The sequence below is a fragment of the Ochotona curzoniae genome, unplaced genomic scaffold (genome assembly GCF_017591425.1).
Source record: "Ochotona curzoniae isolate NIBS_2020 unplaced genomic scaffold, NIBS_Ocur_1.0 contig_4514, whole genome shotgun sequence".
Lineage (NCBI taxonomy): Eukaryota > Metazoa > Chordata > Mammalia > Lagomorpha > Ochotonidae > Ochotona > Ochotona curzoniae.
Window position 1 is genome coordinate 1,131,070 of NW_024466312.1, and position 18,717 is coordinate 1,149,786.

The following is an 18,717-nucleotide window of genomic DNA, read 5'->3' on the forward strand; positions in this document are numbered from 1 at the left end:
CACAGATTCCCTGCTTTTCTGTGTTAATGAAGTATTATTTACACAAAGATGCTCTAAAATATAAGGGAATACTAAATAGTTTAAAATATTAATTAATCATATGAATTTTGCAAACTTTATTCTTTGGTACAACTTTCATTTTCCTTTTATCAAGCAGTTGGGCAGCTGGAAGATCATAATAGGAGAAGCATCACCATGAAATGAATTTAAATTGTTTTACTACATAGACTTCATTTGTGCAAACAGAAAGCAAGTCACTGAAAACCAATTTAATGGTCAGAAAAACTTTAAGGTCTAATACTCCAATCAATTCCCACGCTTTCTTTTCCGGGATGTGCACAAATAGGTTTCAAACTGTATATTAAAAAGTGAGTTCATGCAATGCTACACAATTTTGGTCTTTGTTAGGGAACTACAGCATTATTTTTTCAATATTTTAAACTTTTTATAGGTTTATATTTCATATAAGAAAAATACAACATAAGCACATCTGATAATTCATCAAGTTATTGAAAGTGAAAGGTTTAGTAGGCTAAAGATATTAATAAAAATTTAGATCCATTTTTAAAAGGCTATATAGTGTTAGCTATGGTTATGCAGTCTGGTCAATTAGGGATACTAAGTATTTATTGGAATGCCTTTATTTAAGAAGAAAAGTGTAGTTGTTGAAAGAATTCACTGTATCTTATTTATTATACTAAATATTAGTCATGTGATGATGATGACATCATAGCAACAGCATCGAATACTTCCTTTGAAAGGCAACATATACACTGGTTTGCTAAAATATTCAACTGAATAATTTTGTAGCTCATTAAGATGCTAATTTTTCAGGTCTAATTCTGATATGCACAGACATAGTGCAACTTTTTAAGGTCACATTGCTATAAAAAGTTTTTTTTGTATTGAGCATGATTTTGTAATACTAGAAGTACCCTAATAAAGATGCTGGACCTGTTAGTTCATTATTTATTGAGACATATATCATGTGTTTTTTTCTACTGTTCTAAAGCAATGTCATTTTGAGATTAACTTTATTCAGCCTTGCATATTTGATAGACCTTTCATTATGTATTTTGTATTTTATAGAGCTCTTAGTATATGGGTTTGAAATCAGTGTTTAAATCTCATTCATTATTCTCATTGGAAAGGTTTTTATTGATTTTTCATTTCTTACTGAAAATAACTTTTCTGTGGATTACCTTTCTCCCTGTTTCTAATAGAAAATAGGTTTGTGTCAGAGTTAAGCTAGAATTCAGGTAATGTTCTTATGTTTCCATAACAAAATATCAACTCGGTAACTTTTGCCATTTACTGCCCTAAACTCTTTCTCCTTGTCTACTGTTTAGTGAAGTCTTGGAGATGGCAGAGTCTCTCTCTTTTTGTAATCCATCTTCACTCTTGGGGAAGCCTTGTGTTGTTGAATCTCAGCAGTTTCAAGCCTTCAGCGTTGCTGCCTTTTTGCCTTCTCACTATTGTGGCAAAGCTCTGCCTTGTACCTCAAGTACAAGTTTCATATGTCTACTGTAGAGGTAGGATGCCTCTACTTGGCTAGAGGGAATATTGGGCTCAGATTTCATCATTGTTTATTCAGGAGGAGGGAGCTGCAGCTCCTGTGCCTTGCGCTTTGAACTTTGCGGGGGCCCAAGGGTCAGGCAGTCGTGTGTGTGGGGCCTAGGAGACGGGCACAAGAGTGTCAGGTGCCTCTTCTTGTTTCCTGCTGCATGATGCCACCATGAGAGAGCTCTTTCTGGTCTACTGACCTGTTCCACATCTTTGTGCTGAGTAGTTAGTGGCATTGTGAGTGAATGAGCCCGTGCATTCACACTGACCTTTTGTTTGCTATACCTAGCCTTCAGACACTGTGCCAACCCTCACTTGTCTTTACTCAGTATTTCTAGATATAATTCCTGGCATCCTTTCATTGTGGCCGCAGTTTGCATTTATATTTTTAATTCACAGTGTTTTGTTTGTGTTTGGATTTTATGTCATCTGTTTGCCTTGTTATTTCAACTCTGATGAATTCCCAAAAGATGATTCTGTAGTTCCTGTGTTGTTAAGGCAGGAAGTCTTCTTTGCGGATTTTTACATCTTAATTAAAAGCAAAAATTTCCATTTAAATTTTAAACAAGGTAATTTATATTTTCAGTGTGTAATATAAAAAACTGGTTAATTTGATTACGAATATTTTGGAATAGGTGAAACGGGGAAATATTGTGAGATTTCAGAACAATCTGATGCCAAAACAGTCATCACAAATACGATGCACTTTTCTTGATGGATTTGAACATGATCTCAAAGGACAGATTGTGTTTCTGAAATTCATAATGAAAAATTTTAAAAGTGCATACAGTTTAATTTCTAAGTATGGATTTTATTAAAATATAAATCTGTAACTCTAGTACTGTTTTTGTTAACACTGAATATATGAAACTCTTGCACCAATATTTAAAAATAAACTATTTGTATCAATATTTGAGGGAAAATTACTTTTCCTTACTTTTGCGATAGAGACATATTGGCCAAAGCATTGTCAATAACAGACTTTATATAGTAGAAACCTTGATGGAGGCAGGCATGGTGGCTCAACGGGCTATTCTTCCACCTGACAGTGACAGCATCCCATATAGACACTGGTTTGTGTCCCGGTTTCATCTTACATCATTTTAGAAATTATCAGTCTGATAATAGAAATAAAAGGATGGCTCAGTTTGGTAAATTGGGTTGTCATTGTTGAGTTTTAAATTTAAATGGAAAAGTGTCACTATCAAACCCATTAAATACTGTGCTCTAACGTACTTCAGAGATATCTTTTAAGAAATAGCTGAGAAACTTCAGAGTGTTGATTCCATAGCCAGTGCAATATGGGCGTCACTGGCTTTTTATTTCTTTGTTGATAACTGAACAGAACTATAATCTTGAAAGACTTTAATTGAAACCAGTAGAATAGTAAAATAACAATTCAAGGCTTTTGAAGTAGTTACATGAGTGAGTTCTCAGCAAGTAGAGAAAAGTAATTGTGTGCATAGAGGAAAAACTGGATGTAGACTTGAAAAAGGTGAGACAGAATACACTGCTGAATCCTTGCATGCCATTAATATGTAGAAGCCGCTGTACTCACTGAGAAAAAGTGCCTGTTGGTATCACTATTTGTAGTTATACAGTCACAGTTCAAAACTCATGTTAATCCAAAGGATTTTGTTTTTGTTGTTTTTTTTTTTTTTGTTACAGAAAATGAGGACATTATCACTTTTCAAATTCATGTGCTTTTTTTTTTAATTGGAAAGACAATTTTACAAAGAAAAAGATCTTCCACGTGCTGGTTCACTTCCCAAGTAGTTGTAATGGCTGGAGCAGAGCTGATCCAAAGTCAGGAGCCAGGAGGTTGTTCTGGGTCTTCCATGCGGGTACAAGATCCCAAGGCTTTGGGCCAGCTCTCTGCTGCCCTTCCATGCCACAAGCAGAGAGCTGGGTGGGAAGTGGAGCAGCCAGGATACAAACCAGTGTCCGTATGGGATTCTGATGCATGCAAGGGGAAGATATAGGCACTAGGCTACTGCTCTGGGCCCCTCAAACTCAATGTCATTATTCCTTAAACATTATTTATTTGAAAAGCAGGGAGAGAGAGAGAAAGAGAAAGAGAGAGCGAGCTGAGAGCTAGATGAGAGCAAGAGCTTTATTTTCCATCTGCTGATTCATTTCCCCAAAATCAGCAACATCTGAAACTAGGCCAGGATGAAGCCAGGAGCCTGGAACTTCTGTGTTTCCCATGTGGGTGCAAGGGCCCCAGAACTTGGGACGTCTTCTGCTGCTTTCCCTGGCTTATTCGCAGGAAGTAGAACAGCCAGGATAGTGCTCATAGGGATTCCGATACTGCGGATCTCAGCTTAACCTGGTACACCACAACACTGGTCCCTGTGTCCCTTAATCTTTGTTTTTTCTTCCTTTAGAAAACAGAATTCTCTCTCTTTCACACCCCCCCCCCCCCCACACACAGGTTTAAACCTGGAAACAGTAGTGTTGATTTTATCATGGCAAATTCCTCAGATGATTTTTAAGGTTGAATATTTGAACCAACAGTTTATTTCCCCTGAAAGATTGTCTCCATAAAGTGAAATCGAAGGTTTTACAGAAGGAGCTGACCCTTTAGTATTGTTGGATTTTTTATACATTGCTTTTTCATATGTAATAAAAACCAACAGCCAAACAAGAAAAAAACACAATAAAGGGAAGAACAACAGGTGACCCAAGAAAGAATGAGGGGGTTAAGGAAAAGAATCTACCAGAACGGATCAAATAACTCATTATGTCCTACATGTAATCTAATTTTGCAGCAAGAAGTCACTCTGATGGGCATGTGCTCCCTCGGGAGCCTGAAAGCCTTCCCCCATCGGACAGGCTTCTTTGAGAGCACTCCAACTACTTCTCCGCAGTCTACTTGTGCGCAATTGTTACACGGCAATTTGAATTTTGAAATCTTTGACACAGAAAAGCAGGTTTCTTCCTTTCAGATTCCAATTTCATGGCACTGCTGTAATTCATTCTGTTTTTTTTTTTTTTGAATGTGAAAGTCACAGTATAATGGTATTTCTCAGTTATCCAAGATGATTAGAGAGCTGCTCATTGTTATCAATTATGGTTTGTGTTATTATATGGAAACTCAGTTGCTTTTTAGAGATGGGAGAAACGTGCCCATTAATTTTGCATGTAGAATTTGAACTTAGAAAGAATGCTTTTGTTTGCAGAAGATGTTGCAGACTTCTTATAATGCTGAGAGTAAAAGGCTACCTCATTAACTTGGAAATTATTTCTACTACTTGATTTGTTGATGTATGTTTTTCTCATGTGAGTTATCAAAGTCAATTCTTGGTCTCCCCCCCAAAATATATAAGCTTTCTTTTCCAATTAGCAGAAGTCAATCATTTAGAGCAATAAGATTCTAGAACATTCAGAGTTTAAGTCTGTAGCCTTTTTCTTGTGATTATTTTGAGTTATTGTGTGTTATTTGTATTTTGATTATATGTACTCAACAGATTATACTTTGGAAGTATTTTCTAGCAGTATCCATTTACTTCTCATTTACTTAAATGAGATGTTTATCAGCCATATTGTTAAAACCACGTTTTTCTCCTTCATTCCTTAATCTAATCAGCGTTATTATCTTCAGCCAAGTTACACTGGATGCGTTCCTTCAGTGAGAATTCTGTGGAAACTTTGTTTTTCATGATTTAAATTTGTCAGGGCTGGATTTGATCCGAGGACTAATTTTTTTTTTTTAGCAAGGAATCAGTAGTGATTCTTAACATTGTTATTCTTTTTGTTTTCCAGCAAGGCTAGAGAAGAACTGTTGAAAACTCAGAAAGAACGTGACTTTCATCGTTTACATCACAAGCGAATAGTCCAGGAAAAAAACAAATTAATTAATGACCTCAAAGGGTAAGTCGCTCTTACTTCTTAGCATATTTATTGAAGAATCCTTAATTAGCATTTAATAATTTGGCAGTTATAGAAAGTTTGAGGGAAAATTACAGTTTCAGCATTTGCTGAATATCTTCTCTGTGCCAGACAGTCTGTTACTAGATTGAAATACAAAGATGACTAATTGTAGGACTTTGCTGTTGCAGTGGGACGTAGGAGTTAAATTATACTGAGCTTTAATACAGGATTTATAAACATAATATTTGTGATGAAAATCTAACTAATGACATTAGCAGACTGGACAGTGCAAGTGAACAAATTAATATACAGGACAAGAGAACAATGGAAAATAATAAACCTGGACCATGAAGAGGAAAAAAAACTGAAAAGAAAGAAATATGGGTCCCACAGAATAAAGGCTAGTAAAATGAACAGAACCAAGGGCAAATATCAGCCTCTCATGTATCAGCCTCTTATGGATGTATTCTGATTCCTAATGAAGAGACTGGAATGGCATTCTTAATCTGATAATACACTTCACTTTTCAATGTATGAATTCAGTTAATTCATTAAGGAGCACTGAAATTCACCACCACTGTACTTGCAGATCAAATAAACCAACTGTGTGCCAAACTTTAGGCAGAACTCTGCTTGTTTCCTGCCTTTGCAGGTTCTTGTTCTGACACAAGAGTCATAATGTTGCTGGATTTCAGTGGCAACTCCTTAAAATATCCTTATTGTACAGTCACTCTGGTAAATGGTGTTAGGTCATTTTACTGAAGCTATGAGGCAGTCACGACTGTTCATATTTGCTCTGCTTTTAACTCCTTCCTCTATGGTCTGCCGGTGAGGCTCAGACATTTCCATTTGGCTCAGTGTTGGCTGCCTTTTGTTTTCAGGTTTTTGAAAGCCATCCTGTCTATGAATTTACTTCATTCACTAGAGTTTTTGCAGGGTTGCTAAGTTCATTGCCTGAAGGAACTGGTGTAAGGCCAATAAATACTTCTGTGTCTAGCCTTACATTCCAGCCATCTCCACCAAGTAGTACAGAATTCAGTCTTTGGTGATGCACCTGCTTTGCTGCTCTATGCTTACTGATTGTCACAGCAGTTGAAATGTGTAGCCTCTTTTACCCCTGTCACACATCAACTTAACATGCACAAGGGGGATTAGTGATATTTCTTGGAGGTCCATCTGGTACTTTTGGGACCTTTGCTGAAGCTTACTCCACAGATAAAATGTTAGATTTTTTTCTTGTTTTTTTTTAAGCAAAAGATGGGGATACCTTTCAAAGTTAATAGTGCCTTGGGAAAGTTGCCATGAAAATGGCATTTTCAGGGATATCGTGAGAGCCAGAGGAAAAAGGGGGCAATTCCACCCCAATGAAAGGAATAATTCATCAGAAGGACATTAGGAAGAGCGCTACTTTAGACTTTTCAGGTGCATCTGTAATGCTTGACAAACCAGATCGCCTATAGGGCTGCAATTTAAGTCTTTTTAAATTTCAAGGAATTAATATCATATGAAAATGTTTTCCACATATGCAAATGAATTTAGGAACAAATAAAAGTGCCAATAGAAATTTCTGAAATAAGTGGCAATTCAGTACCTTGTTTCAGATACTGCGAATACTTGTATTTTGAGCTAAATGCTTAAAAGTACAGCGTATCAAAATGTGTGGGATGCATCCAAAGCAGCTTGAAGTGAAATTGATAGGACTGAATGTTTATATTAGAGAATTTTTATAATAAATTATACAATCATTCATATTCAAAGATTTAAAAAGAATCAATCACACACAAAAAGGGAATAAATGAAGTAAAGTATCTGAAATCAGTAAAGTAGCAATAGAAGAACAAATCAAAATGTTAATTATTTGAAAATATAATAAAATTGATAAAATTAATAATAAAATTGATAAATGTTGGTAACTTTTCAACAAATATTATGAGGAGATAGAGTTATTGGGAGAGTCATATATTGATGTTGAAAATATAACTGACAGCTTGTCTACTTAGTCCCTTAATGTTTATCCAAAGAAAATTATGTATATATATATATATATATATACACACACACATATATATAGTATAGGTCTATAAACTCTTATACGACTTGTATAAAAATGTTCACATCAGCATTATCTATTATTACCAAAATTGAAAACAGCTGATTAACATCTGCAAGAATACTGGATAAATACATTATAGTTGTGCACTGCCTAGTGAACTAATAAAGTTTCAGTTAACAACAGACTAAAAATGTAATACTAGTCCCCCGAGACTGTGTTACCTAGTGATGCTGCAGCCATCTTAGTTGTATAAGGATACTTTGTTATGCTCTTACAGTAATTAAATCACCTAGTGGTACATTTGGAAAGTGTATGGCCATTGTTAAATGACTGGAAAGGTCAGCAATATGTAAGGATCAGTATGCCAAGTGAAAGACTGTTTCAAAGAAGAACCTATTCTATGGTACCACATTTGTGAAACTCTACAATCTTCTGTATGTGTTAGAAATATTCTTTTTATTAAAAATTATTTGTTTGAAGGCAGATTTTACAAAGGAGAGTCAGAGAGATTCCGTCCTCTGTTCTGTCCCCAAATGGCCACAGTGGCTGGAGCTAACTGGATGCGAAGCCAGGAGTCTGGAGCTTCTGAGTGTCTTACATGAGTGTAGAGGCCTGAGGACTTGGATCGTCCTGCACTGCCTTCCCAGACCATAAGCAGGAAGCTGGATCAGAAGTGGATCTGCTGAGACAAGAATTAGTGCCTGCTTGGGATGCTAGCTCTTGCAAGTGTAGGATTAGCTGCCTATGCCGTTATGTTATAAATATTTTCACTTTGATTATCATATGGTTTGCATAGGTGGTTAACTCTTTGAACTGTAACATGTAAGATCTGTCTGTATATAACACTGCATGTAAATTACAGTTCAGTCAAAAAAACAGAAAAAAAACACTTTGAAGAATTTTCAAGTTAAAATACATTAAAGATTTTTGATCATGTGTTATTGAATTTTTTACTCTGAGGCATTAAAATATTCTGTGTGTTAATTTTAAGTATAGATTGTTGAAGTTTGCTTTCAAGTTATCTTAGTTTTTGATGTGAATATTTAATCATCCAATTTATTTTATTTCTCACCTTTTTAAAAATTGTTGCTGGTTACCACTCCCACTGGAGAACATGAAAACCAGAACTGGGGCAGGCATGGCTAGACAGAGTGACATCCACCATGTGTGTAGGCTGGATAGTGGAGCTGGTTGGGTTGAACTAGGCTTCAATGCTCATTATCTTTTATAAGAGCTGAATGGGATATGGGACAGACTGGACCAGTCTGCTGTACATACTGGCAAGCAGAGGAACCAGGGCAGGGGGTGGGTCTGGTGGGGTTTATTGCTGGTCACTCCAACAAGGCTGAAGCTCCCACTGGTTTGTGTGAGGGCTGAGTATGTGGTGGGCAGGATCAGGCTGGACTATAACACCCATTGCTTCATGAGGAAGACAGGGCTGGAAACAAAACTGACCAAGCAATTACAACCACCAGCATATGCATAAGCTGATTGGGGTGACAGAATATACTGGACCCTGTATTGGCAAGCACACATGAGTGTTAGGTCTGTGATCACCTCAGATGAAGTTTCTCTAGGGATCCACCAAACTGAATTGCTGATCTCAGAACTCCAACCATGAGGAGAATTGCAGGTTCCATGCTCCTACTGTGGAATGTATGTGTCAGAGCTGAGCTCCCTCAGTGGCTTAGATGGAGCAGTAGACAGCATATCCAGGTGCACATGGAGGATATGGAAGTTTATCAGAACTTACAGAGGACACCTGGTACCACAACAGAGGATGGAGGACAGAACAAACTGATCAGCTCTACCTCAGCTAAGTGTTTGCTGTTAATATCTGAACAAACAGAGATTCTAAGGTGGACTACATTAACCAGTGGATTCTGGAGAGATTTCGTCATGCTTGGAATGATGAGATTGGCAGCAATTCAAAACTGTTGAACTATCAAACCACTTGAGCAGTGCCCTTGGAGCATGCCCCATGACGGGGACCCTGGGATGGGTGTGAGGCTGGGTGAGGTTTCTCCCTTTATCTGCCCCCTTACCACAGATATAAAAAAAAATTGTGGAAACAATGGTTTTTCCCACTTTCCTGTAGCCTTTGTGCCCTAATCAACTATGTAAAGATTATCAAAATAAAACAATAATTAAAAAATTGTGGCTGGGTTGATTAAACTGACATGTTTTTGTTTTGTAAATTTCAGAAAAGAGCAGTGGTCATCTAGGTAGATATTTGAAAGCAGCCAAGAGGGGCTAGTAGGAAATAGGTACATACTGGGGGCATTGCTGGCTTTTCCTGTGCTTACCCTGCTCCTTCCCAGGTTGCTCTGGGGCTCTGTGCTAAGTAACAGTTTCTTTGCTTTTTGCTTCTGGTGTGTTGACCTTCCTGCTTTTATTCATGCTCATTACAAAGCCAGACAATGTCTATATGACACATGAAAATCATTGATTCAACACATAATCCCTGATGATGCAGATGGCCTTTTGTTTTTCCTAGATTGAAGCTACATTATGCCTCTTACGAACCAACAATAAGAGTGCTGCACGAGAAGCACCACATTTTACTGAAGGAGAAGATGCTGACCTCTTTGGAGAGAGACAGAGCAATCGGACAGGTAAAGAGGCGATCAGACATACTTCAGCATGATTTGTAAATCATTTCTATAACTCAAGTAGAAATATTGCGTTTCTGATATACCTTTAAAATTTTTTCACAACTTTCCTGTCAGCAACATTCCTTTGGAAACATTCAGAAAAAAGTATTTATGTATCTTAAAAACTATGTTTATGGATGTTAAGTATTTTTAAAGAATCATAAATGTATAGGACATTATTAAAGTGTATTTAGAAGACAAATTCAACCACTGTGATCAGCTTGTATTTACATGCCAGCTTTACAACTACAAACATTGACCTTTGACAAGTTTCTTAAAGTACAAACTTCTTTGGAAAATTTACCTTACAAATAAAAAGAGATATGAATTCCAGTTGTGCTATAAACTAGTCATTTGTTACACAACAATAAATAACTTTAAAAAAAGACTTGTTTGTTTTCATTTGCTAGGCAAATTTAGAGGACAAGATGGTGAGACAACTCTTCTATCTTCTGGTCACTCTCCAAATGGCCAAAATAACCAGATTTGGGCAAATCTGAACCCAGGAGTTAGGGGCCCCATCTGGCTCTCTCATATGGGTTAAGGAGCCCCATCTGGCTCTCTCATGTGGGTTCAGGAGCCGAAGCACTTAAGCCATCCTTAGCTGCTTTCCCAGGCCGTTAGCTGGGAGCTGGATCAGAAGTGGAACAGCTGGGACTCCTGTGTGCATATGGGATGCTGGCACCATAGGTGCCTATTAGGCCATGGCACTGGACCCCATGCTTGGATTTTGTTAACTAGCAAGATAAATCAAGACACTCCTGGTAGACCTCTTGCTTCTCCTCCCTCAGAAATAGAACGCTTGAAAGGAATTTGTTGTATTAATGAATCACTAGTTGGTACCCCCTGCATCCCATATTTGAGTTCAAATATTGTCTACTGTGCTTCTGCTGCAGCTTGCTGCTGATACACACTTTGGTAGGCAACAGTTAATGACTCAAATGCTTATATCCCTGCTATCTAAGTGGGAGTTCTGAACTGAGTCCTGGCCTACTGATATTATCCTCGTCCACCTCTTGTGGACATTTGAGGAGTGAACCAATGAATGGAAGATCTCTTGTCTGTCTCTGTGTCTCTCTGAGTTTCAAGTAAAATGAAAACAGATAAATAAAAAGAAAAAAAAACAACCTTTACACTTTATTCTCTTGGGTTGGATATATTCCTGTCTTTTCTACACACGTAGCACTCTGTATCTCATGTTTCAGCCAATCCTGATTGATACTTCTTTTCATATCATAATTTCTAATAGCTTCCACTTTCATCTGTCTAAAATCCAAATTTAGGAAACACTGATTGGAAAATTCTAAAGAGCTTATTTCTTACAATCTGAAATTAACTAGTTAAAGTTTAGATATGTCACTCTTCGCTCAATCAAATCTACTATTTGAGATCTGGTTCTTTGAGCATTCCTTTGCCTGAGCTCCAAATAACAGGAGTCCACAAATGAAGAACACTCTTATTAATGCTGGACGGAGAACCAACCCACCCACCAATAGCAGCACCCAGTTCTTGATAATAACTTATATAGATATATTGCTTAGTCTTGACAATTCATATGCCATCTTTTAAAAAATATTTTTATTACATGCAGGTAAAAAAAGTCCAACACAGGTTGCTAAGTGATGGTCAGATTTTTGCGCATAGCAATCTAATGCTAAAATCAATTATGTTATTCCACAAGCTAGGGTAAGGGGTGCAGAATTAATGCTATTTTATCTGTACATGTGTCCTTTGAGAACCAGCTAAGTTTATCACTTAAACAACAGTATTTGTTTAGGTATCATTGGTAGAAACAGTGATCTGTTACCAACCAACTTTATATGTTTTCTGTCAGAAAGTGGTTATAAGATATATCCTGAGGCCATAACCAAGAATTGATTTGCTTTTTAATTGAACCCACTATTGCATTAGCAAGCCACAGTAAGAATTTATTGGAATATTTATGCAGTGAAAATATATTAACATATATTAATATTTCTCCAACAATCGAAATGTAGAAGAGGTATCTCCTCTCATGCTTCCTTTCATGTTGGTTGTAACTAGCTGTGAGAATTCACTTGGAACTGAAACCTCGAGGATGTGAGCTAAGAATACTAGAGGGGCCTCTGAGGTTTTGTATCTGGAGTTCTTATCATCACTTCCTTAAACACCTTGTCTTAGTGCAGTTTTACTTATTCTTTAAACATGGTATTGTCATAAGAGTAGGAAATTGAAACATTAATGCTACATTGTTTATTAGAGGGAAAATGAACTCTTAAGATGACAAGAAGCTAATAAGTTATATGTGTCAAGTTCTGGCAGTAGTAATAAATAGTGAATAACTTCTCAATTTAAATAAAATACTATTATGTATTTATTTATTTATTTACTTTTTCAGAATTAGTGAAACTGTTGTTCACAGTTCTGAGGATTCCATGATCCAAGGAGGATAAAGTATAATTTAGCATATAAGCATAAATAATATATATTTTCTTTTTCCTTTTTGGCTCAAGAGACTAATCAGAGTAATTAAAAAGGACACAAAGGATCTTCAAAATATGTATGAAAAATGAGCATTCTGAACAGTCTGTTAGTTTCAGTGTTTATTTTGTATCAAAATTGACTTCAGTTTCATTTCCCATGACCTTTTCTGTGATTCAGTATAGAAGGTAGCTGAACATAGTGCAGGGCAGGAAACAGATCAAGACAGCCTGAAGCTCGTAAAACAATTTCTTGTACTGTAACAAAACATTCAAAAAGTGAAAAAGAAAGAAAAAGAAAAAAAATCCAATAAAGCATTGGTTTCTGTTAGCGGACAAGGGAATTGTAATGCATACCTAAGGAGACGGATTTTCATCCCGTTTGGTTTGGATGTTGAGACTGACAATGCCACACGCATCCCAGAAGGGAATGAATAAGTTTGTTGCTTCCATGGTTTCATCACCGGGGGGTAGGGGGGGCAGTGCATGTCCCCTGAGTATTTCTGAAGTGGCTTGAGCATGAGGAGGAGAGTAGGAAAGGTGGCGACTGGCTTGATGTATAGGACAAACAAGATTTCCATACATTTAGTTAACTAAGTGTTTGGAGGCAGCAAGGGAGCTCTTGTGCCCAAGGTTTCCCTGTGGTTAATTAATATAACCTAGCATAGTAGGAGGCAATAGGGGCTAGGTGTCCTGAGCCTCTGGAGCCATTTCCACACTGTTAACTTGAATGATATCAGAGGCAAGAGGGGCAGAACATCTATGAGGAACCTCGGCATTCGGTTTCATGCATTCCATCAACTTGAGTGGCAAGGAGGAGGTGGGAGGGGCAGTCCTGGAAACTCCATTTTTGCACTGTCCGCACTGAATCTGGCAAGCAGGTCCTAGCTAATAACCAGCTTGCATCCCATTACAATAGCAATAAATAATTGCTTGCAAGATCGAATTTTAAATTGAAATTGTGTCATCTTTTTGATAAAATTTATCTTTAAAGGAAAAAATTTCTCAGCATTAATCCAAGAGATTTATATTTGGATGCTTTGCAATCAACATCTAGCCATTGCATTTTAACATTTTAAAACTAATTTAGAATATGACCCAGTATCTGAATTCTATTGTTTAGGTTTCTGGACTTCAAGAAGCATTGAAGAACATAGATACAGGACATATTTGTCATGTTCCTGAAATTAAAGGTAAAAGCAAAATGTAACAAAACTCCAGTACTGTTTGCTGAGTTTTCAACTTTGTAACTGGTCAGCATCCTAAAAATACTGGAAAAAAAAAGGTGGTATGGTAACTTTCACAAATGGTTAATGCAAAGTTAATAGAAAATATGGGTATGATACTGTATTGGCTAATTTTAAAGAAAAAATGTTAACTGTCTTGAAAGGATTTCTACTTCTGCTGTGATGGAACGCCTGTTACCGTATTAGTCTTCTTTCCATAAATTATCCCAAAACTAAGCTATATAAATGAGGCAACTTTTAGGCATTCGAAAATAGCATAAATCACAGAAGATAGATGACAGAGGGAAAATTGCAAGGTGACTTCCACTGTCACCATTGCTTTGTTTATGAGCAAGTTTCCAGAGAGATGAATGCCAGGAAGGATATAACCATTATGAGTTACAAAGTCAGACTGTTTAGTCTCCTTGAAGCAGGTGGATTCTGTGGCAGTGGTCAGCAAAGAGGGAGGCACATTGAAAAGAAGCCCAGTTTGTGAGGGAGTGACTGCATATCTTTAGCTTATGGCTAAAGCTGCCCAAGTGGTGATTATGATGATTCCAAAAGAAACAACCACAAAAGATTAAAGTTCCAAATGTTGAAATCTTGAAAGCCACAACTCACATATGACGAGGAAAAGGTTATTTAAAAGGTATAAACAGCCAGTTTCTGGGAGAAAGAACTGACAAGATGAAAGCTTGAGTTACAAAAAAATAGGTCATTTGTCTGTGTTGATATTCCTTCTGCTATGCAATGTCAGGATCTTGAATGAATTAGAGACTCATTTGCTTTCAGGAAGCTAAAGAAACTGACTGCTCCAGAAACAATTGTGTGTGTGTAAGGATGAAAGAATCAGAAGGGACAATGGTTTTACTTCCTGCAAGTCGCTTTACCCGAATGTGTGATCTGTGTCTTAGTGCATGTGGGAGTGGATTTGGTCATGGCCCAGTAGACGAGGAAACATAATAAGGACTATTCAGGTAAAATCATAGAAGAGATTCCAGAGAGGCAGCTCCAATGGAAGATGAATGTGAAAGTGTTCTATTTTAGGAGAGCCAATTTAGATACCAATTTACAGATCCAAGAACACAGGTAAACACAAAGAAGGATACTCCAGGAAAAATCATACGCAAGCCTTTGAATATTTAAGCTCAAAAAAACCCTTGAAACAGCTGGAGAGTAAAGGCCTGTTCCATAATGGCAGCTAATAATAGAAATAAAGAATGGTTTCTTGTAAAAAAAATTAATGGAAACTAGAAGCAACAAAAATATTTTTAAAGTGTAGGAAGTGTTTATTTTAGAACTATCTATCCAGTAAAAATATCTTTCTTGAATTAGAGTGAAATAAGGACATTTTATCATAACTGAACACTGATACCTTTGTAGTACAAGGAATCATAAGGTATTTCCTTTGGATCAAAGAGAACATGTGCCGGAATAGATTACCGAAAATCCGAAATGTTTAACACCACTAGAATGAATTTTTTTTTTTAACCATAAAGAAATATTAGATGTGAAGCAGTAGATATGTTTACCATGATTGGATATTATATAATTATTTCAGGTATCAAAATATCTTGTAGTACAACATAAATATGTAGAATTTTGATATGTTTGTAAAACTTGCTTCATTTAAAATATATTAAATTATGATTGTGATAAAGATCAGATTTTCTTTAATTTTATAGGTGAATTTTGTGTCATTAAAATAATTACAGCAGTATAAGTTGAAATTTGTAAGTGAAAGTATAAGGTGAAAAATTAATTATGTGGTAGAAATACTTCATATTTTGAATTTGGTGGATCTGTGTGAAGGATTATATTTGCCAAATTTACCAAATTGTACACTTAATATCTGTGTATTTTATTGTGTATAAATTATACTTCATTATAGTTGACCTTAAAGATTTGAAACTCTAGAAGGATGGAAAATGGGGAATTTTCTTAATTGTGATAATATGACATTCTTTCTAGTGGGCCTTCATTGTGTTCCTCTTAGATCTAAAAGCATTCTTGGGTAAATGTTAACGACTTGGCCAGTGAAGTTGCTGTTGGAGACAATATCACCTAATGTAGGAGTTTTTAGTATTCCTGCCTTCACTTCTCATTTCAGTTACCTGCTAAAGCACATTATCTGAAGTAGTGGTGAGGATTAAGAGTATAAGTACTTAGGTTCCTGCCTCTACATGGGAGTTTTGGATGGAGTTCTAGGCTGGTGACATCTGTTGGGTTCAGTCTTAGCTGTGTGGGAATTTGGGCAGTGAACCAGGAATAAAAGAATAAGAGATTATAAAAAATCTATCTACCTATCTATATCTATCTATCTATCTATCTATCTATTTCTTTATATATCTAGAAATATCTCTAACTCTATATATATTTAGATATGCTTTTAAATAGATAGATATATAGATATATCTCTATCTTTATATCATTATATAGAGAAAATCTCTTTCTTCCCCCTCATCCCATTAAACCCTTGTTGCTATGTCTTTCAAAAAAGCAAAATTTTCATTTTGATTTTTTTCCTCTTTTTTCATTCAATACTTACCATTCTTAGTTAAAATATGGGGTGTTAGCTTCCAGAAGCCAGATGTTCCCATAAAATGGTCATTGTGTTTCTCTTGAGGCTTAGCTTAATTTCGTTCCATACGCTTTATATTTAGAGTAATTTTATGTTCTTAGCAAAACTGAGCAGGAGATAGCGATTTCTCATCTATTTTTTGTCCTCACACTCGTATAAATTCCATTGCTATGAACTCCCCAGAGCAATGTGTTTGTTGCAGTTGAAGAGTCTACATTATCTTCATAAATCCATCGTTTATATTCATGTTACCTGATATTGCACGCTCGTATGGGCTTTGACAAATTTACATAGACATACAACTAACATAATATCACATAATTTCACTGCCTGAAATTCCTCTTTGCTTTGTCTATTCATCTTCCCTTCTTGTTATTTTTCCTAATTATTTAACAAATTATCAGTTACACTCAGTGATACCCAAAGAGACCATGTGCATGTTCATTGTATTCCTATTTATGGAAACAGAATAGTGTAAACACTCCTACTTTCTATTGTCAAGTAAATGCTAAAATATAGTTGTCATACAACAATACAGAGTCTATAAAACTCATGCACAGGATTTTGTGCTATAATGTTATTATAGTAAAGAATAAAACATTTACATAGTGTAAGTGCATATCTGTTAAGCATATGCAAAGAAATATTGAAACATATGCCCCATATCATTCACATAATTTTATGTCATGTGACTACATATTTTCCTTATCACATTTGTTGTAAATGATCTAGCTGACAACATCAGAAACTATATTCATACTTGCATTGATTGGAGACTCCAATATGGTGCAAATATAAAAATGTAGTGTAAATTTTGATGTTCTTAGGAGCTGTAACTTTCAGTGTAACTAAAGTTGTTAACAATGTTAAATCTAAAAAAGTTTAAAGGTTGTGAAGCTTTATATGTTTGGTTTACATTTATATTAGTTAACTTCTAAAGATTCATTATACTTTAGTAATTTACACTCTTGTACACTTTTCCTTGACATTTCCACTAAAATAGACTAATGGTTTATAGATAACTTACACAATTAAGTTATAATTAAGGCCTTAGCTGTAAAAGGACCCATTACACAGCCTGACATTTACAAATCTTTTTTTTTTGAGGATTAATTTGTGATTGTATTTTTGTTTGTGCATTTTAAAGTGGCTTAATGAAATGAATATATTCTGACTTAAGATGAAGAAATAGGCTTAGTTTTGCATAGAAAATGGTTGCATAAAATTAGTTCCTGGAATTGTGTGCTAAATAATTTTAAGCTCTTAACCTCTTGCATTGTAGTTTTACATATGGGCTGGCAATATATTTTCATAAGCTTCTGGTGATTTTAGACTTTCCATCTTCCAGGGGCTTGAATTTGGAATCCTATTTAGCCAAGGACTGAATATTGAAATGACAGTGCTCCTGATAAATCCTTATTTCATTATTGTTTTTTTTTTGTTTATATTATATGAGATTATTCAGAATTATTTTATTTTACTTCCCCTCTGTTCATTGGTTTACTCACATCTCAGTTTAATTTAAATATCCCTCTGCCTCTGGCTGGCCTTCTTCCTCTATCTCTCTGTCTTCCGTGTAATGATACATTTGTCCATTTTTGGGCAGGGGTTGGTGCAACTAGAGATTCTTGAAAGTTAAAGTTATCTGCTTTGATGTTAGAAAGCAACAGATTGTCATTTAGTCTTATAATTAAGAACAATGCAGAATAATTATTGTTTAGTTCAAACTGAAGGAATGAGACAGTCATTTGGGCTAGTTTGGAGCAGAGTTACTAAATAAATTTACACACATTTTATAATCTAAACGAAATTTTAACTATGAAAATTTAAACAACCAACTTTTTTAGCATAGAATATTAATAACTTGAAGCCTAGCCTTGTCACTCACAAATTTTTAATTCTCAGTTTGTTCCTGTATGGTATATGGAATAGTAGAAAAATTCCTAGGAGAAATTATGAACAGTGAGTTATTCTTGATGAAATATTTAAACTGAATGTATTTATATATAAATAAATGAAGCATTGAATTCATGCAGGTTTGTATTTTTAGGTACAATAAATATAATTTGTATAAATGAAGAAGTACTTATTTATTTGATGTTTGTGTTATTTCCTTGATGGAATTATACATTCTTTAAAATGATGATTACAGTAGAGGAAATTTGGTAACTGTGGAACAACAGGTGATCCTGTAGGATTTGTCAATAAAATGCTGTAGATGGTAAATTAGAGGACATGATGATAGAGACATGGACACTGATAGAATAGAACTAAGCATTAAGAAATGTGTTAGGCATTTTGACAATTA

At 35.6% G+C, this 18,717-nt stretch overlaps 1 protein-coding gene across 1 annotated transcript in view; it reads left to right on the forward strand.

The window, feature by feature from the left end:
* Positions 1 to 18,717, forward strand: part of SPAG16 (sperm associated antigen 16) — an 832,484-nt gene that overhangs the window by 57,135 nt on the left and 756,632 nt on the right. The window contains exons 10-12 of the mRNA XM_040986437.1: positions 5,329 to 5,436; positions 9,987 to 10,104; positions 13,726 to 13,795. Coding sequence (XP_040842371.1) covers positions 5,329 to 5,436; positions 9,987 to 10,104; positions 13,726 to 13,795 — 296 coding nt within the window. The remainder of the gene's footprint in view (positions 1 to 5,328; positions 5,437 to 9,986; positions 10,105 to 13,725; positions 13,796 to 18,717) is intronic.